This window comes from Hyperoodon ampullatus (assembly GCF_949752795.1).
Source record: "Hyperoodon ampullatus genome assembly, chromosome: 2".
Lineage (NCBI taxonomy): Eukaryota > Metazoa > Chordata > Mammalia > Artiodactyla > Ziphiidae > Hyperoodon > Hyperoodon ampullatus.
This window is the reverse complement of record NC_136915.1, coordinates 101,815,009-101,835,311: the sequence shown is the minus strand read 5'-3', so window position 1 is coordinate 101,835,311 and position 20,303 is coordinate 101,815,009. Positions and strand designations below refer to the sequence as shown.

The following is a 20,303-nucleotide window of genomic DNA, read 5'->3' as shown; positions in this document are numbered from 1 at the left end:
CTTGCACCCTCCAGGATGCGGAACAACCTGGCTCCCCCGCCTTGAACCGCCCGGACTCAGACTGGTCGCTGAGTGTAGAGGGGGCGGCCGTGAGGCGCCAGACTTGCCAGCTGCTGCGGGATGCCACGTGAGGGGCGGAGACCCTGCGGGGAAGTGATTAAAAGCCGAACGGAGCCCGAGGGGGCCGCTGCGGGGAAGGTCTTCTTGGGGCCGCCTTGCCCCGCCCCAGTCCGGCCGCGGCGCGGTTTCGGGCGGCTGCTTGGAGGGCTGGGGTGTCCAGGGCATGAGCGGGGTGTGGGAGACCGGGGAGCCTCGGTGCCAGGCGGCGCTCGCGGTCCTGGCCTCGCTGTGCCGGGCTCGGCCGCCCCCTCTCGGGCTGGACGTGGAGACTTGTCGGAGCTTCGAGCTAGAGCCCCCAGAGAGGAGTCCGAGCGCTGCCGACGCAGGTAACAGAAAAGCCGAGGCCCCCCTCCCTTCCCGGATTCTCGCCCTGGCTGTCCCCGCTCCCCAAAGCCCCAACCCCGGGAACCCCGGAACCTAGATGGAGAACTCCGGCTCAGTATTCTGGATTCGGATCCAGCCTCGGCCAGTGCCCTGGCCCATCGCCTGCAGGGCAAGCAGAGAGACGTGAAGGGGACCCGGGAGGGAGAGAATCCCACTGCCCCCCCTCCTGTGTGACTCTGCGGGGCCCCCGCGGAAAGCCAGGCTCCTGGGACGCGGCGCCCCAAAGGGCCTCAGTTTCCCTCCTGTCTCTCTGCTCGCTCTGCGGGCGATCTGCCAGTGGAAGGGTCTATGGAGCGAGCAGGAGACCAGGAACATCCCGGCTGAGGAAGTAACTCGTCTCTTCGGGGGTGTCGACGTCCCTGGGTGCGTCTGTCGGTCTGTCCGTCAGTTTATCTGTTCTCTCGGGGAACGCGGTCCCAGCCCTCTGGGTCTCTCCGGGAGAAACTTGGATCTGCGGCTGGCACGAGGTCTTTGTGTCCGGGTGTCTCCGGCTGCGAGTGGCTTTCTGCGTCTCCGCTGGGGGTCGGGGGTCGGGGTGGGGGAGGGTGTCTCAGCAACCTCCCCGCTACCCACCGCCCCTATAACTTGCTTCCTCGGTCTCTGTCTGACTCACTCGGACTCGGGGCCGGTGCGCGACTGAGCCGGTGCCTCTTGCCGACTTTGCCAAGCGGGCGCCTCCCGCCCGAACGGTGCGGACCCTGCGCCGGACGCAGTCCCAGGCGGCCGCCGAGCCCAGGCGGGAGCCCGCGCCGGTCGAGCTCGCCGGAGCCGGTGAGTCCGGAGCCCGAGCCCCGCGGGGCCCGGGCCCGGCGCACAGCTGCGGCGTCTCCCGGGAGTCGCGACAGCGGGAATGGCGTGTCGCGCCCTGGCGCCCGGAGCCGCGGGTGGGTAGGCAGCTTGGCGGCCGGCCGGCGGTGGGTATTTACCTGCCTCACCGGCGCCGCGCGGCCGCGCTCGCCGCTGCAGCCGGGCTTCTTTGTCCTGATCCCGACGTCTGGAGGGTCCTGGGCGGAAGTGAGTACCGGGTCGCGTTCCTTCTGCGCGGGGAGAGGCTGGGAGCAGTGCGAAGCCTCGAGAGAATGCGGAGTGGGGGTGGGGAGATCCTGCAGGGACCAAGGCGCCGGGGTTCCTTTGGCCCCGCAGACTGCACCCCTCCTTGTACCCCGATCCTGACCCCAGTGGCACTGGGCCTAGAGGTACGCTGGGGTCGCCCCGGGGCTGCGCACCACCTGCGCGGGAAAGCGAGGAGGGGGCCTCGAGAGGCGGGAATTTCGTCTCCACGCGCTTCTCCTGGGACCGGAAGCCGCGGTTCTTGGAGGAGGTACAGGTGGGGTAAGCTCCCCAGAGGCCGCAGGTTCCAGGGCCCTGTTTTCACTTGAGGTTAGAGGTCGGAGATACAGATAGGTCCTAGGTTAGGAACAGTGCCGCTGGGGGATGGGGGAGAGAGAAGAGGGTAGTGGGCCAGGGGAGGCTTGTGTGCGTGGAGCTGTGTCCAGCCTCGGGGCGCGTGGAGCCCACCTCGGCCCTGTGTGGGTTGTAGGGGGGCGCTGCTCCCTCTCTCTCTCTCTCTCCCCGGCCCTGGCAATGTTTAATCAATGGGTCGTTTACTGCAGCAGAAGGGACTGAGGTTACAGAAGAACTTTTAGAGGGTGGTACAGTGATGGAGGTTGAAGAGGTTGATTCTTCTTGAAGAATCTCTGAGCAAATTAGGCCCAGCAAGTATTATCAGACTTTGGTTCTCCGTGCCCTCACCATCTACACCACCCAGCTCCCTATATCCAACAGACACACAATTTTCCCCAAGTCAGGGTGTCTCTTCCTTCCTGCCTCCCCAGCTCCTTCCATCCTTTCTTCCAGTGATCCATCTCCAGTGGGGCCCTTAATGCTGGTTCTGACCCCTCCGATCCTAAAGGGGCTAATTCAAGGTGAGAACACACCTGTCGAGTTCCATCGGGTATGGAGGCTGTTTCTCCTGTCTGTTTAAGGCAGAAATGCTAAGAATGGGGGGGGGGGGCGGCTGGCATATGTGTGTAGCACATCCTGATACAGGGAGGCACTGGTGTTCTGACTCCAGAGGGACACCCCATAGTCTGGAATGTCAGGTACCTGGATGGCCAGGCTGCGGGTGAAAGAAGGCTGAGGGGTGAGAGCCAGCAGGCCCAGATGGATCAGTATGCCTTTCCTGCAGGCTGCTTCAGAAAGCGAGGTTGAGTTGTCAGCCTTGGGGAACTTTAACTTTGGCTGCTGAATCACAAGCCTCAGTAAGCCCTGGGGCCAAGCTGGGGCGGGGGAGGGCTGAAAGGGATGGGGAAGGCCGAAGGAGACCCTTGATCATAGCAGAAGAAAGAAAACGGTTGAGTGTGGCTTTGGGATCTTGGGGGTTTAGGGGAGCACGGGGTCTGGGGAGATGCTGTGGTATTCGGGACCAGGGCCCGCAGGTATCACACATCCCAGCCTACTCCCTGCATCCCAGAGCCACTGTCTGGGTCCAGATTCTCCAGTCAGAGAAATGCTGCATCTTTTCATTTGCAGTTTCATGAAAAATGCAAGTGACAAGAGCATGCCCAGTTCCCTTTACTATTGTATGTTTTCCCCTGCCTTCCTCCTTCTCTAAGTCTCTAGCTCATGGGATTTCTAGTAACACCCTGAGATTCAACAACTGAGATTCAGACTCTGCTATCATTTACTGGGACACTCCTATATGCCAAGGTCTGTGCTAGGAATTGCACAGGAAATCTCAATCAGACCCTGACTGAAACATCTCTACACAAACTGTCCAAGCTGAAAGCAAGTCCCATCTTTTTTTTTATTAAAAAAATCTCAAGGTAAAGGGTCTGCTCTCCTTCTTAATATCCACCCCCACACCCCCACCCCAGGGGAAACTGGCAGGCAGTTCTTCACCTTTCTTTATGTTATTTGCCTCATGGAGGTGAATAAACTTTTTCCATGAGTCAAGTTGCAGAGAGTTAAGTGTGGGTAGCCTGCGTTCTGGTTGTATGGTTCTCAAGGTAGTGAGCAGAAGTAGAGTTGTTCCAGAAAATGCAGGAATCTGTTGAGAGAGCCTGAGCTGCCCTGCCCCTCCCAGACTGGTAGGGAGGAATGGTTATTCTCTGGCTTACCTATGGCCATGGGATGTATGTGATGTTTGTTCACTTTTCTAATGACTATGGAGATGTCCTGTGATTCAGCCACCTGGCTTTAAAGTTGGCCTTTTGCAGCACAGGTATTTTTCCTGCTTGTGATGCCAAATTAAATGCACAGCATTTCATCAAAATACAAAAGTCCTGTTTCTATAACTGAGTGAGTCACTCCCTCACTCCTTGATGGAAGGAAGGAATTCTGCAGATTTTGCCTTCTTTGGGGAAAGGTGCAATGCACAATCCTTTAGAACCTATGGTGATGCTGTTCGGACACTATGGTGTGTCTTGGGCTTTACAATTCTAGAACCAGGGTCCAGTATCTAGGGGTTGTAGAGCCCTTGGATTTACAGTTCTAGAAGTTCTCTTCTCTCTGTGTGGAAACTTCAAGAGTGGAGATGGTAGATCCAGAATGCTCCATCCCTCCAAGCTCTGTACAAAAGATGTGTTCTCTTCTAACTGTCCTAATGTTACTCTGTCCTCCCTGTCCAGAGTTGGGATATGATGTATGACTGAAAATAAGGAGGACTAAGACTGAGGCATGTGCATCAGGCCAGGTTTCCTTGGTCTCTGTAGGGCTGTCTGGAGCGGGGCGCAGCAGGCTCAGAGAAAGTCCTGACCCAGCTAAGTGGCACCCCTGCTGGTCCAGCTTAGGAAAAGAAGCCTCTAAAAATGGAAGGACTCAGCCACACCTGAACTGAAAGCAGAGGGGCTGAAAGTAGAAGTGAGCAGGGCATCCAGCCCTGGATGCTCCAGGTGTATGACACTTCCTCATCCCTCTCTTCTCTCTGTGCGGGGCGCTGAACTGTTTTTCTCGGTCCACGAGGACCCAGGCAGACCTCTCTTCTCACTAGTTGCAGGTATAAACAGGGAGAGGGGAGTAGAGGGAAAAGAATGAAGCTTTCGTCTGCCTCTCCCCCCATCCCCCCAGGCTTGATTGCCCCATTCAGAGGGGCTACGTGCCCTGACCAATCAGGCAGAAAGGCACAGTCACCATCTGCCAAAATAATACTAATAATTGCTAAATGAACGCCAATGCTCTGTTAGCTCTAACACTCCACATTAGTCTCCGATTTATCCCTGAATCCCCTAATGATGGTGGAAACAGGCTCCCAGTCATAAAACTTGGTGCGGCCGTAATTAACCCAGCATTGTCTCTCCTCATCACAGCTTTTCCAAGAGCATTAATTCCTTCTCTGTCTGGACTCTGCTAATTATGCCCATTGGTAGTTCGGCCTGGATCTCGGAAAGGAAGCAAAGGCTTTCTGCTCCCCCTCCCCCCAACCCTAAATTTTAATTATACTACGTTCTCCTAATAAATTTACAAGCCACAGCAGAGCTTATTATTAATGGAGAATGTCTGTGAGCCTCAGAACAGAATAGCCCCTGTTGCCCCAACACATACACACACACTCAGGTATTTCTCAGGTACATCTCTGAATGGGACTTTTCCAGGGGCCATTGGTTATTTGCCTGGTGGCTATAGTGTCTGCATCTTCCAGGGCAGGAGAAAGAAATGGAGGATGAGGAGGCTGGTCATAATCCTAGTCCCCGGGGGCTCTGCCCAGGTTCAGAGGGTCAGGCCAAAAAGTAGATTATGCTCCCCACCCTCTCCTGATTATAGTGAAGAAATACCTCTCTAGCTTCTCTGCCCAGGCTTCTCCTCTGTAGTTCTTCAGCTCAGCCTTCAGTCCCCTCAAGGGCCTGGCTCAAGAACCTGGGCTTTGGCATCAGAAAGTCCAGGTTCAAATACCAGCTCTTCCACTTAACTGAGGTACACTTGAACAAGTTATTTTGTTAACATCTCTAAACTTAGTTAATTTATCTTTGAGAGGTGAATTTCTTAGGGAGGATGTGAAGGTTAAATGAGATCACTGAGGGCCACAGTGCTTACCATGTAGAAATAAATAACAAATAATATTACTAATATTAGTAGTAATGTTTCTGCCCAGAGTCTTTTCCCTTCCCAGACTACCCGCTGCTCCTTCCAGGCTTTGGGGCCTCTGAGTTTCTTGCTGGTTGGTCTCTGGGTTGTGCTGGTCTATTTCTCCATCTGTGTCTGAATGGCAGCTCCTTGGCCAAGGCAGCTCCTGCTCTGCAGAGCCTGGCATTGCCCGTTTCCGAGGGTCCATCAGCAGCCCCAGACCCTGAAGCCAGCCTTCTCCAGCTTTGAGGGGAGCAGGGAAAATGGTCCTTTCTTTTCACTTCCTCTCCCCAGTTTATCTTTTCAATTACAATCTGTTAGCGAGAATGTCTGTTACTATTACAGAATGGATCTTCCTGACATGGAGGCCCATTAGAAAAATGGGAACAATAGCAAGCGATGAGGACTGCTGATAAATCCTAACACTATGGGTGGAGAGAAGAGGAGGGGGCCCCGGGGCACCAGGGCTCTGTCTCTGGAGAAAGAAGTGTCACTGGGGTGATAAGAAAGCCCTGGGTTGCTAATTAATAGCTTACCATTTTCCAGAAAGAGAGGGAGGCCATGAGCCATCACCCCTGTCAGACAATCTCACTTAAGGTGACAAGGAGGTCCTGCCTTGATGGCATTCAGGGGACCTTGACTTCCTAGGAAAGAAGGAGCCTGAGGTCTCTCAGGTGCTTTGCCCTCTGGTCTTGTGTCCCCTTCCCTGCCTCAGATGGCCAAGCTTTGGGTCCATCCTATACCCAGTAAACTATTATCCTCCACCAGACAAACAAACAAACAAACAAACAGTCAAACACAAACAAAACAAAACAGGAAGAAGTAATAGCAGCTTACTTTTGGGAGCATTCGCCATGTATTGGGCACTGTGCTCAAAGCCTTAGTTTATTTAATATTCACAATGATTCTGTGAAGTACGGATAATTAGAATCCCCATTAAATAAAAGAGGAGACCAATGTTTGGAGAAGTTAAGTAACTTGCTCAAGGTCACACAATTAGAAATGTGGGTGGGTGTGCTCTGTGGTCATTCTGGCACTGGTGCTCAGCTGAGATGTCTGCCTGGTGTCTGAGCACCCAGTGATGCCCACTTCCCCAGCCCAGGCTAGAAGCCACATGCCCTGCACAGCGCCAGGTCACTGGGTGTGTTTCTGAAGCCAAATTCCATAGCTATTTGCTCTCCCAGAGGCTGCTGGGTGACTGGCCAATAAGGTTTCCCAAACCAGGTACCCATGGAATACTGGTCTCCTCTGATACCTCAATGAAGATGTTTCGCACCTAATACTGAGTAATGGACTTCTTTCCCCCAATTTCCAAGAAAACTTTGCAAAAGCATAGCATGTTCTCGGTTGAACATTTTTCTTCCATGAATTTCTTCTCATTCCTTTGGAGCTTGCTCCTGTTCACCAGCTGGCTGGTGACAGTAGTGACAAAACAACTGAACAAGTAGCAAGCAAATGAGTGTTGACAGAAAAACTTGGAGATGTGACATCTTTGATATATAATGTATTATGTCTTGAGATACAGAGACACCTAGCTATATATGAAATAGTTATATTATTTCTACTAGTAAGGTGGTTCCTAGTTTGTAATGATAAAGTTAAAGCTATCTCTGTTTATTAGTGTTCATGGTTTGCACGTGTTCTGCCCACTAAACAAATTTCAGAACTAGGAGATGTCCAAAATCATATTGGGCAGAGCTAGATAATTCTAATAAAAATAGCAAATATTTATTATAAGGCTTACTACATTCTAGGCACTGTCCTTAGCACTTTTGATGCACTTGATCTCGTTTAAATCTCACAATGACCCTATGAGGTAGATACTATTACTGTACCCACTTTACAGATGAGGAAACAGAGGCTGGGAGAGATTAAAAACAGTAGAGATGGACATTGAATGAGCCCAGTCTGACTTTAGAGCAGCGCTTCTTTCTCTCCAGGCTGAAGGGGAAATAAAGAAGGAAAAAGACAGGGAGGAAGAATACAAATAGAAACTCTTAGGCAGTCCTTTCTCTTTTTCAGTGCTGTGCTAAGGACTTTCTCCCTTCCTGGAGGCTTACCTCTATCTTGCCACGAAGCCAGTGCATGGTATAAATATGAAGAGCACTGGGTCAGGACTCAAAAGGTGGCTGAATTGCCTGTCAAAATTCTATCTGCCTCATAAAGTTGAGGTTCAAACAAGACATGAGTGGGAAGAAGGCTTTGAAGGCTGCTATGCACCTGTGATTTATTAGAGGGCAACACATCCTGGTGGGTTGGCCCCAGCAGGCCTAGGGTAGGAAGGCACATGTCTTAGGTCATCTGGGCCTTTGGACAGCCCTTGGGCCATTATGTACCTTCAGCCAGGCTACACGGGCTGGCTGAGTTCAAGGCCACGTGTAGTGATTTTAAAGGGGCTAAATCCTATACAATCATACCCATCCTGGCCTAATTCTGGTCTTACCAGCCTTGCTCACCACCTTGTTCCCCTGTGTGGGTGTACCCACTCAGCATCAGGACCTAGTTCTCCTTGCATTGCCTGCCTGTGAGATATCCCAGAAGAAGATTCTCCAGGCAGAGGAAGGGCCTCCTGGTCTTACATAACCAGTATTGAGCGCTGGGTGCCAATTCCCAATAATCCATACCTCTGCCTTCCCTAATCACAGCTCCGAGGGAATAACAGCCAGGGCGGGGGTCACGTGGAGACGCATTCAAAATAGCAACCACACCGAGGAAAAATTGATTCTTCCACCTCTCTTTTCATTTATGAATTCAGTTTTTTTTTTTTTGTCAGGCTGAACATTTAAATGCACTCTCCGCTCTCTGGATTTCCCCCATTCTCCCCCTTTCTCATTAAAATTCTAATTATTACCAGAGCAAGCAAGATGTATGATCAAAGGAAAGCAAAACCCTAGAAATACCTTTTGTTTTAAGGTGACCCATATTGCAGAGACTGCACCCGGAATAGCTGTAACAGAGAACAGATGTGGAGGGCTCAGAGATGGCCAGATACTTAGAATAAGGACACCCATATCTGTGGTAGCGTTCCTGGTGAACCCCAAGGGGATCCAGGCCTAAAAAACAGTCTTCAAACCATTTAGATCATGAACTCATAACAGCAAAAAATTATTTTGATTTAATACCTCCGATATGTGTTTTTTGTTCCCACGTTCTATACACACGTACAGAGGGGGTATTGTAGAGCTGAACTGTCTGGGTTGTATCTCAGTCCAAACACTTACCAGCTCTGTGACCCTGGGCAATCTATTTAACCCTCTGTGCCTCAGTTTCCTCATCTGCAAAGTGAGGATAATAATCTTTACCTGTTTCACTGGAGAGTATTAAATGAGTGAATACATAAAAAGCACTCGGTACCTTGGACATAGTAATGTTCAATAACTTGACTAAATCCAACAATAAAATGGTATCATTCCTATTACTGTCAACCTGTATATTACAATTTTGATTTCTTTTTTTTTTCTTTTTTTTTTTGCGGTACACGGGCCTCTCACCGCTGTGGCCTCTCCCATTGCGAAGCACAGGCTCCGGACGCTCAGGCTCAGCGGCCATGGCTCACGGGCCCAGCCGCTCCGCGGCATGTGGGATCTTCACCGACCGGGGCATGAACCCGTGTCCGCTGCATCGGCAGGCGGACTCTCAACCACTGCACCACCAGGGAAGCCCTGATTTCTTATTTTTAAGATAATAAATAAATATTAAGCAATCTGATATTTTTTCTCTTGTGCTCCCAGGATGCATGCGCACCATAATTGCAGATCTTCAGTCTAGAAGTTAAATAGGAATCGGTTTTTCTGTTCCCTGGCAGTCTCTGGTGGACTAACCTCAGTTCCTATATTGGGGAAAGACTTCACTGTCTCCATGCAGGGACCTGGGGGCTGGAGTAGGTTGCTAAGGACTTGAGGATCCTGTGCTCTCATTCCTTATTCCTGAAGGTGGTAGCTGGTCAAGGCCAGTACCCTACAACCAGGGAGCTGGGAGACAGTGCTAACTCCCCAGAGAGGGTGGCTGATGTTCTGGCCTCCTTCTCAGGTGCCTTTGGATGGGGGACAGCTTTCGCAGGGGCCCATGTGCCGTGAGAGTACTCTTGATCCCCCAAGGAGGGACTGGGCATCTCTATACTCCCAGTCTAGCTTAGCACCTGGAACATGGCAAGTGCTCAGTAAATGTTGGTTGAGAGATAACGACAGCTGACTCATTCATTCATTCTTTCTCATGTGTCAGTTTCTATGCTGAGCCCTGAGTCAGACAAATATAAAAAACACAGGGCTATAGTAGCCTATAGTTTAATCAGGGACAAACAGTCTGGGACAGTGGAATGAGCCCCAGGCTGGGCAGTGGACATCTGGACCCTGGTCCAGGCTCTGTGTCTGACCTGTGACCCCAGGCAAGTCCCTTCTCTGGACCACTGCTCCCATCTGCAAAAGCACAGCCTCACTTGTAGGGTCATTTCTCATCTTAAATCCCAAGATTCTTAAGGCATGGGGACAGGATAATCCAGAGACTACAAACTCACAGGCCTGCAGGGGCCAGGCAGGTAACAGGGAGAGCAGCTGGTGAGCACGCAGCCTTCCGAAGGGCATCACCAGTTCCCACCATGCGGGAGCATAGGTCCAGTTAGCAAGTCCTCAGGCCTTTTCCAGAAAAGCCAGAAATCTGGTGTGATGATGACGATAGTGATGACGGAATTGCTCAATGTTTCAATCATCATGTAAGCCAAACAAGCCTCCTCTGCTGGCTTGTCTACAAGTGACCTTTGTGCAAACCCATCATTGGTTCAAGGCCTCTGACATCTCAGAGTAAGAAGAGGCCTTGGGCTCAAAGGTTCATTCCTAAAGGTGGGGTGGGAAGCCTGCTTAATAATTTCTCCCAGAGGGAGGCATCCTTCACAGCTCTTCTGGGGTACTGGGCATCCTACTGGGGGCAGAGGTGGGCTGGGTGTGGGACAGTGAATGCCTGCCTCTGAACGAATCACGACATTCAAAGATACCAGTTTTAGGGGGCTTCCCTGGTGGCGCAGTGGTTGAGAGTCCGCCTGCCGATGCAGGGGACACGGGTTCGTGCCCCAGTCTGGGAGGATCCCACATGCCGCGGAGCGGCTGGGCCCGTGAGCCATGGCCGCTGAGCCTGCGCGTCCGGAGCCTGTGCTCCGCAACGGGAGAGGCCGCAAGAGTGAGAGGCCTGCGTACTGAAAAAAAAAAAATAATAATAATACCAGTTTTACAGCAAAGCTGTCACATAGCCACAGGAATGGGGGGAAAGGACAGCTATCGGAATCATCTGTATTTAGCTTTGAAGTCAACTGTGTGGATCAGACTCCAACTTAATACAAGTATTTATTGAGCCTACTATGTGCAGAGTTCCAGGAGGACAGCAGAAGCATTAGACCTAATGCCCCGCCTCGAGGAGATTATGCCCGATCTCATTCACTTCAAGTCAACCTACTAAGTATATATTAGCTCCTGCTGTGGGCTTGGCAGGCACGGGGTAAGGGAAGGGAATGAGGTAGCCCAGACTGGGGTCCCCAAGGCCTCACAGCCTGTGGAGGAAGAGATCTGTCTGCAAAACCGACCCTGCTGTAAATCTGGCCAGAGTAACAGCTCTAATAGAAATTCAAGCAGCATCCAAATGTGAATGCTTCACGAATTTGCACATTTGCCTAGGCTGCTATTTAAATTACGTTCCCTTCCCCATACACGTGCCCACGGGGAGGGGAGGCAACCCAGGTGCTCCCCAAGCTGGCGGTGGGGGGAGGGGCAAAGCTGGAGAAATCAGACCGAGGTGAACCCGAGGCTGCAGATATTTTACAAGGTGGATATGGAGCATCAACCCTACAACCATCCCTCCTCTACCTGGGCAGCCTTCTCATGACCACTCTTTTCTCTTCTTCCGTCTCTGTCCCTTCTGTGCGGCCCCTCTTTGAACACCCTTCCCTGCTTCTCCCCTCCTGTGTCTGTCCCTGTCGCTCCCTGCCTGGCTGAGGGCAGGCACCTCTGTCAGCCTCCTCACAGTGGTAGTTATTGTGTGTGGCGTGGCCCTGGTGGCAGTTTTTCTCTTTCTCTTTTGGAAGCTGTGCTGGATGCCCTGGAGGACCAAAGAGGCCTCCAGCCCCTCCTCTGCTAACCCCTCCCCGGAGGCCCTCCAGAGCCCCAGCTCCAGAGGCAACATGGCGGACAAGCTGAAAGACCCCAACACCCTGGGTTTCCTAGAGGCAGCAGTGAAGATCAGCCACACGTCCCCAGATATCCCTGCCGAGGTGCAGAGGTCGGTCAAAGAGCACATCATGCGTCACACACGGCTGCAGCGACAGACCACAGAGCCAGCGTCATCCACCAGGTGAGGGGTGGACCCCTCCCTTCCCTACCTCCACATTCCTGGATCCAATACATGAATGAGATTCCAGCCTGTGAGGATCAGAGACCAGAAATAATCATGTGCATATTCTGGTTGGAGAATATGTCAGATGATGTGCTTCTTGGTGGGTGATCAACTCGGAGGTGGGCGCCAGGAGAGACTTCAGGAGAGGGGAACCTTTGAGGTGGGGTGCTGTGCAGGTGGCAAGCCCTGGGATGTGTGTGGGTGCGAGATGTTGACTTATCTGGAGGGAAGGAAAGACTTCAGGCTGAGGGAAGAGAATATGCAAAGGCGCAGAGGCATAAAAGTTCATGATGTGTCTATGTCAATACAGCCTCCTAGATGGAGGCTGCAGTGCGTGGGAGATAAAGCAAGAGATTCCTAACATTTTGAGAATGAGGATAGCTTTTGACAGCGTTCCCCATATGACAGCAATTGTATACATGGCATTCTTTAACTGAAAAAACAAAATGACAACAAAAAACAAACACCACATAATGACAAAAACCTACTCCAAATTCAGAAACACTTTTAAATGATGTGGTACATGCAGGTATAAGGCATTGTATTTATTAAAAACTTGGGGCTTGGGCTTCCCTGGTGGCGCGGTAGTTGAGAGTCTGCCTGCCGATGCAGGGGACACGGGTTCGTGCCCTGGTCCGGGAAGATTCCACATGCCGCGGAGCGGCTGGGCCCGTGAGTCATGGCCGCTGAGCCTGCGCGTCCGGAGCCTGTGTTCCGCAACGGGAGAGGCCACAACAGTGAGAGGCCCACATATCACAAAAAAAAAAAAAAAAAAAAAAAAGAGGAAAAAAAACTTGGGGCTCTTGTGGAGTCCAGGCCCCCAGGGGACCAGCCAAAGGAAAGCAGGTCTGGTCTTCAGATTGAAAGCCAGAAATGATGAAAGTGCTGGGTCACGTTTACAGATTTTGTTGTTTGACCTCAGGCAAGTTGCTCACCTTTCCTGAGCCTCACTTTTCCCAACTGTAAAATAGGGCTAATGAGTCTCATAAGGGTATCCCTGAGGAGCCAGTGAAAGAATCCGTGTGATAATAAGAGCTTAGTATATACCTGGCCCTGTTCTAAGCACTTTATTGTATTTATTCATTTCACCCCCACAGCAATCCTATGCAATTGCTACTTTTATTATTCTCATTTTATAACACAGAGAGGTTAAATAACTTGCCCCAGGTCATACAGCTAGAAAGTGGCAGAGCCCAAATTAACCTATGCAGTCTGACTCCAAAGCACAATAAATGTTAACCATGATGGTGGGGATGGTAGTGGTGGTGATGAAGGAATGCCACGTGGAGGGTGGGAAAGGATGGTCCTTCTCAGTCAGGGAGCTTATGGTTTAATGGGGGAACCAGAGTCATGCCTACCAGGAAAGAAACCTAGAAAGCAGGTAGCAGAAAAGCAGGAAAAATAATAATGATCACAATGGCTAACGCTTACTGAAGCTTGTTATGCACCAGGCTCCATTCCACCTACTTTTCATATATTAAGTCATGCACACCAAGTGTGTGCAGAAGGAAAGGGGGTCAACTGGCAGGACGAAAAGGGGGCCTCACAAGGGGTAGGATGAGCCAGGGCCTCGAGCCATGCCTGCCTGCATTCCGCCACTCCTTCCCCCACCTCACTCTCTCACCCCCTCCTGCCCTGTGCCAGGCACACGTCCTTCAAGCGCCACCTGCCACGGCAGATGCATGTCTCCAGCGTGGACTACGGCAATGAGCTGCCCCCGGCGGCGGAGCAGCCCACCAGCATTGGCCGCATCAAGCCCGAGCTCTACAAGCAGAAGTCAGTGGAAGGGGACGATGCCAAAAGCGAGGCCAAGACCTGCGGGAAGATCAACTTCAGCCTGCGCTACGACTACGAGAATGAGACCTTGATTGTGCGCATCCTGAAGGCCTTCGACCTCCCCGCCAAGGACTTTTGTGGCAGCTCTGACCCTTACGTCAAGATCTACCTCTTGCCTGATCGCAAATGCAAGCTGCAGACACGGGTGCACCGCAAGACCCTGAACCCCACCTTCGATGAGAACTTTCACTTCCCCGTGCCCTATGAGGAGCTGGCCGACCGCAAGCTGCATCTCAGTGTCTTCGACTTTGACCGCTTCTCCCGCCATGACATGATCGGGGAGGTCATCCTGGACAACCTCTTTGAGGCCTCTGACCTGTCCCAGGAAACCTCCATCTGGAAGGACATCCAGTACGCAACCAGTGTGAGTACCGCCCTGCTCCGTGGGCTTCTGGAGGATTTGCAGTTCTGGATTTGACTGGGATGTGTCCCGCATCCTCCTCACCCCTAGAGACAAAGGGGCCTTTGCCCTTCAGGGTACGAAGGGGACTCTGACTAATAGCCCAGCCCACTCTGGGGAAGTCCTTGCCCTGGGGCTCACGTTGGTGGGGGGCAGGGAGCAGAGCCCCCATGTGGGTGGGAAGGGAAGGGAACATACCTATGGCTTCGGATCGCATGTTCTGAAGTGGTTCTCTCTAACTGCCAGGCCTCAGGTCTACCACCTATAAAATAATATACGTCTTTCATCATGGGTAAGGATCGGGCCAGGCCCATAGACTACTGACTCAGACAGCAGTGTGAGTGAAGGGCATTGGTGTGTACTGGAAGCCCGGCACAAGCAATCAAGAACAGGCTGTATTAATTGGGATAAACCAGGTTATGCCATAGCCACAAACGATCCTAGGATTTGGTAGCTCAAAGCGGCCAAAGTTTAGTTCTCGTTCATGTTACATGTGCTTTGCAGCTTGGCCATTCTTCGTTGTTACTTAGGGATCCAAGCCAACAGAGGCTCCGTTTTGACCTGTGCCCCTATAGTTACCACCTGAGGAGGAAGAAGATGTGGCAAATCATGTGCTAGTTCTTAAAGCCTCCATGCAGAAGTGGCACATGTCACTTTCACTCATATTTCATTAGCCAAAGCAAGACACATGCAACTCCTACTATCAAAGGGGCTGCGGGCAAAGCAATCCTACCACGTGTCCAGAAGGGGGACTGGAAGTACTTAACGACCAGCACTAGTGACTACCATGCAGCAGAGCCCCTGCTCTTAGGCCCTGCCTGCCTGGGCCAGTCCGGGAGTTGGAGCGGGGCGGGGCTTGAAGGGAGACCTGGCTAATCCATACATGGGGGGAAGGTGGCTGTTCATGATCAACTGGAATTAACCATGACGGTGTCAAGGAGCTGGGGCTCAAGTTGGATTTTAAGAGGGAGGACAGGTTTGGCACAGAGAGTTAAGAGGGCATCTCCAGAGCCCTTTGGTCCAGTGTAGACAGTGTTCTCCAGTCCCCTGGGTGGCTGTTGAGGAAGCTGTGTAATTGCATCCCACAGATGTGTCTGTGTCTCTCTCTAAGCCCAGCCAGGCAGCTGAGAGCCCTGCAGGGGTGTGGCCACCAAACACCAATGGCCTTGTGTCTGGTGTCTTGAACGCTAACTGATTGAGTGTCTCCTGGGATATTTCTTGCACTATTTCCCTGAGTGCAGACCCTCCCTTTGGACAATCAATACTCAATATCTATGGGCTGAATTGTAAGGAGAGAGGCTGGGAGAATCAGCCCCACTCTGGTGGGAAAAGTATAAGAATCGATTTGTTCAAAGAGAGAACCGTTTCTGCTCCAGAGAAGGTCTCTGGGACAGCCCATTCTCCTAACTGCTGCTGACTTTGACCAGCCCAGTCTGATGTCTACTTTTGCTTTCCCGAAATGTCATCCGCAAGAACAGCACAAGCAGCGGGGCCGGCAGACAGGGCGGGCAGACGGGGCGGGCTGGAACAGCAGCTGTGTGCCTGCCTGAAGCCCAAGAGCTCCGCTTTATAAATCACTCTGAAGTTTACATCTGGTGCAGCTCTTCCCTTGTGGTCTCGTAGGCAGCAGCTTCATTATCGTGACTATACAGGTAGAGAAAAGCAGCTCAGTCCCCCCTCCCAATACTGAGGCTGAGGCCCAAGTGCTCAGAGAGAGGTAGGTGTGAGGGCCAGGGGCTATGGGAAGCAGGGCTCAAATCAGTCCTCTGAAGAGCCTCCCTTCTCCTCTCCAGAGACCTCCCTTTCCTGTAACTTGAGCTCCAGGCACGATGGAAGCCCTAGTCCTGGAGCATGCGGTCCGTGCCCAAGGATGCCCCTCACCTGAATGCTAACCTCCTACATCCTAGAATTCCGTGGCTGTCCCCGCACTCGTCCCACACCCCTTCCTCAGCCCAGCTTCAGAAAAAGGCAGATCGTCCAAAAGGAGCTGGACAAATCATTGCCATCCTCATCATCCTCAGTCAGTACCACTCTAGCCCTCCTCCATCTCCTCCTAAGCAGGACTGTGCCAGGAACTGGGGAGCAAGGGGGGCTGGGATAGAAGACAGCCTCTTTGACCCACAGAACTTTAATGCAGTAGCTAGTGATACAAAGTAGCAAATACTGTGAGGCTGTAAGATCTGAGAGTTAGGACAGCCAGGGAAGGTTTCCTGGGTGGGGAAGGAGAATTCAGGTGGGTAGGGAGGGACTGGTATATATAACTTGATAAGCGAAAAGGAAGGGGGAGCATCCTAGTCAAAAGCAGGAAGAGTCTGGGCCCAGGAGTTTCTGAAGCAGAAGATCGGGTGACTTGCTCACACTCCCTGTCTCGCTCGCAGTTTGTCTGCACTGAATGTTCTGCCTGGTGAGGCCCCTGGGGCCCTCCCATCCACAGCCTCTCCAGCAGGCCAGCTCTCAGGGGTGGGCTCTTTATCCTGGGGGGTGAGGAATCAGACAATGGAAAGGAAAAGGAAATAAAAGGCTGGTGCTTTTACCTGTGCTTACTCTAAAATTGTAATTATTTTGAGGTTAGAGAGGCCCAAGCCCTAGTAACGGGAAATGATTGAGCACTCAGTGTACATGAAAGCCTGCAGCCAGCATCGTGGGGCGCGGTGCACATGAGCACAGCCGGCTCCCATCTTTCCTGCATGCCAGATTCCTGCCAGATTTCATTCCTAGAGCTGCATTTTGGCCCCCAGCTCCTCCGGCCTGCAGGCTGGTAGCTGAACACGTCCAGCATTTCTGCCTCTTGCCTTTGCTCCCAAGGTTTCCTCTGGCAGACAGGCTTTTCCCCCACCTCTCTGCGTGGCCCAGACCAATCCACCTTTCAAAGCTTCCCTGAAGTCCTTCCGCTCTCACAGCAATCACTCCTCTGGATTTATTTTCTGGGTCCCTCATTTATACACTGAGTCATATTCTGCCTTGCAGAGTCCCCAGTGGCTCAGGAATGGCTTGTGTCCCACATTTGACTGTCTCTTGTATTTTCCCTCAGGGCTGAGCATGTCATTTTATGCAAACGTAAGAACTCAGCATGTTCTTGTTGAATGACCGATGGCTTAGTGAATTCAAACAAAACTACGTATTGGTGCACAAGGAAAGGATTATTAAAGAAGCAATGGAATTTGGGTGCAGTTAACCTGGGAAGGCTTCCTGGAGGAGAAAGTCAAGTAGTATTTTGAAAGTGAGTAGAGACAGGCATGGTGGGGAGAGACCTGGGCTGTGCATTCCTGCAGAGAGATGGTTCGAGTAGATGGTTTATGTCTGGAGTAGCAAAGAGATTAACCAGCCTGGACTGAAGTGGAGAGCCAGTGACCAATAGTCTGGGTAGAAGGAGAGGCCCTGTGAGAAGTGGGCTCGGGAGGCTGCTCTGATGTCACAGGAGTCCATGAATGCTGTCCTCCTGGTGCTTCTCACACTTGTATGGGAGAATCAGGTGCAGCCCTGGCAGGTGGAACCAGGCAGGTTCCTCGTTTTGGCCCCTGCCCCAGTGCCCAAGGTGGTCTGAAGTAGCAAGGCCTGGAGCATTTGCGCTGTTTTCTTACAACCACTGAACATGGAGCTTCAAAGCTAGTGAAGGGGAGGCATTCATCTGGGGAGGCTAGCCCTTTGTTAGTTGCAAATCTTAAGCCCCAAGGGCCACTCCCTTCAGCATCCCCAGGTTGTTCTGGATGGAAGCCTAGGCTATAATGGAGCTAACATACACCCCACCAGAGGGTGAGAAACAGGCAAACAAGATGTGCTAAGACAGTCAGAGGTCTCTGCTGTTCCCTGGAATCAAGAAACTCAGGCATGGGCAGGTCTGCCACTGAGGCTCCCACCTCTTGCCTGGCTTGACTAAGGTCCTCTGGTGGTCTCCTGGGCATTCCCCATGGTTTGTCATTTTCTTTCCACACAGAACTTCGATTGGCTGAAATCATTCTGTTCTTCCCTTCCCCCCTCTCCAGCCCCCAGTCTCATTATTTCTATATGAAGCTGTAGATTTATCATTAAAATAGAGCCGCCATCACCAGGGTTTGCTAACATCTCTGTAATCTTGTAGTTATTGCTACAGAGGCCTCAGACCCCAGTGCACACAAGTATTCCTGTTGCCATTCCAGCTCCTTCATGGAGGCTGTAATTGGGGCCATAAATATGTGTTGTGCTTGGTGGCATTAATGGACTCGGCCAACTTCCTGCCTTACCAGGTCCCCGCCATGTCAGAATGAGTGTGTGTGTGTGTGTGTGTGTGTGTATGTATGTGTGTGTGCAGGTATGTGTGTGTTTTGGGGGGGATGGAGTGCTCTGTATAATTCCAGGGAGCCTGGACTTGGAGTCTGCAGGGAGGAGGGGGGGCCTTATGTGGTAGAACAGTCTCTTTTCTAGCCTGGGAACGAGCAGACCTGTGTACAAAGAGCTCAGGCTTTGATAGCAGACAAACCTGTGTTACATTCTAGCTTCTGCACTTTCTAGCTTTGAGACCTTGGGGACATTGTCTAAACCATGCCTCAGTTTCTACATCAGTAAAATGAGGATAATGATGGTACATACCTCATAGTGGTAAAATGCACAAGATGCCTAGGGCAGCACTGTCACAGAGCAGCCTCCTGAGCCCCATTCTTACAGTGCCTTTCCTTCTAACTCGGCCTGTGGGTCACTATTTGTACCACTCCCAGGCCTGATCCCCCACTTTTTTCCAGATCACCTATTCCGACAGGTTGTTGGTTGTTATTACTCCTGTTTTATTTATTTCTCTCTTTTACTTCTTGTCCTATCATGTGTTCTCTGTGTGACCTTGGAAAAGTGATTTGCCCTCTCTGAGCTGTGGTTTCCTCAGAAACTAGTTTCCAAGTTGTGAGATTCTGAGATTCTCAGCTTCCCCTATAGAGAAGGGGTTGGCTCTCTTGCTTTCAGAGCAGGGATACCCAGTCCCTGGAAGTGTGGTCTCCCTAGTAGAGGCCTAAACCCCAGGCTGATAGGCCACAGGGCAGAATTTCCAGACACACCCTCCTCCTTTCAATGTCAGTAAGAACCAGTCCTCTCTTTAAGCCCCTTGGAAATGTCCTCCATGGAGTTCCTGCCACAAGCAAGTCCCCACCAGCAAGCTTCCTTCCTCCTTTTCCCACGAGGCACAGTCCTGCAAACAGGCTCAGTGCCCTCCCCATCTTTCAGGACCCCCATTTACTGGTTATTAATATGCAGGTTATTATTTGAGCTCCTACTGGGAGCCAAGAGCACAACCAACTTTATCCCATTTCATCTTCACCATAAGCCTTATTATTGTGCCCTGTATGTAAGTGAAGAAACGAAAGTTCCAGGTTAAGTGACATCCAGTGTCACCCATACAGAAGGTGGTAGAGAGCCAAGACTCAAGTCCAGGTCTTCAACAGAGCCCACATCCTTGCATGGCTAGAGGGGAGTGAGTGTGATTACATTGCTCCTTGGACAGAAGATAGACCCTGAAACTGTGCATCTCGTCAGGGGACCCAGAAGAGTGACTGGTTTGATTTTCTCTTTGTGGCCTGGATTATTCCTCTCATTTCAGGGGGCAGCTTTTGTGCTAACACTTGGATTCCGTTACCATCTCCCCAGTGTTCTCCTATGGCACTGAGTTTGACATTCATTCCTCTTTCATTCAACAAACATGTACTGAGTGTCAGCTATGTGCTGTCAGTTTGATCACTGAGCATGTGTTGGATACAGAAGCTGGACTGGGCTGTGGAAAGGATGGCAAAGAAAAAGCCCCACCTCTGACCAAGCTACTGGGAAGTGTGGAGCATGCCCAGTGACCCCCAAACCCCTCAACCGCCTTGTACACAGGGCACACACTTGGGGACAGAGCAATTCAGGATGCTCACAACCAAAGCATGCAAGCTGCAAGCCATGTGCAGAAGTGTTGAGGAGAGATGGAGAAAAGAATCAGAGTCAGATGAGACTGGTCTGGGAAAGCTTCTAGAAAAGGAAAGTTTTAGGCCAGGCTTTGATGGCAGTGAAGGAAAAGAGTGTTGAAAGAGGGAGGGTCAGAGGGAGGGGAGTGTGTTTCTCTATTTTCTTTGGATTGGGGGAAGGATCTAGAAAGAACTTCTCTCGAGTACAATGGGTTTCTTTTCTT

The 20,303-nt window shown here is 51.5% G+C and overlaps 1 protein-coding gene across 2 annotated transcripts in view; it reads left to right on the top strand.

Annotated features, from left to right (window-relative positions):
* Nucleotides 1-283: 283 nt before the first annotated feature.
* Nucleotides 284-20,303, top strand: part of SYT6 (synaptotagmin 6) — a gene marked incomplete at both ends in the record, with an annotated part of 58,677 nt that continues 38,657 nt past the window's right edge. Inside the window, 3 exons of one of the 2 annotated variants that reach the window (XM_079698498.1) lie at nt 284-446; nt 11,550-11,898; nt 13,585-14,140. In XM_079698498.1, coding sequence (XP_079554624.1) covers nt 284-446; nt 11,550-11,898; nt 13,585-14,140 — 1,068 coding nt within the window. Of the gene's footprint in view, nt 447-1,150; nt 1,276-11,549; nt 11,899-13,584; nt 14,141-20,303 lie in introns of those variants that run through there. The other variant, XM_079698499.1, reaches the window with a different exon arrangement.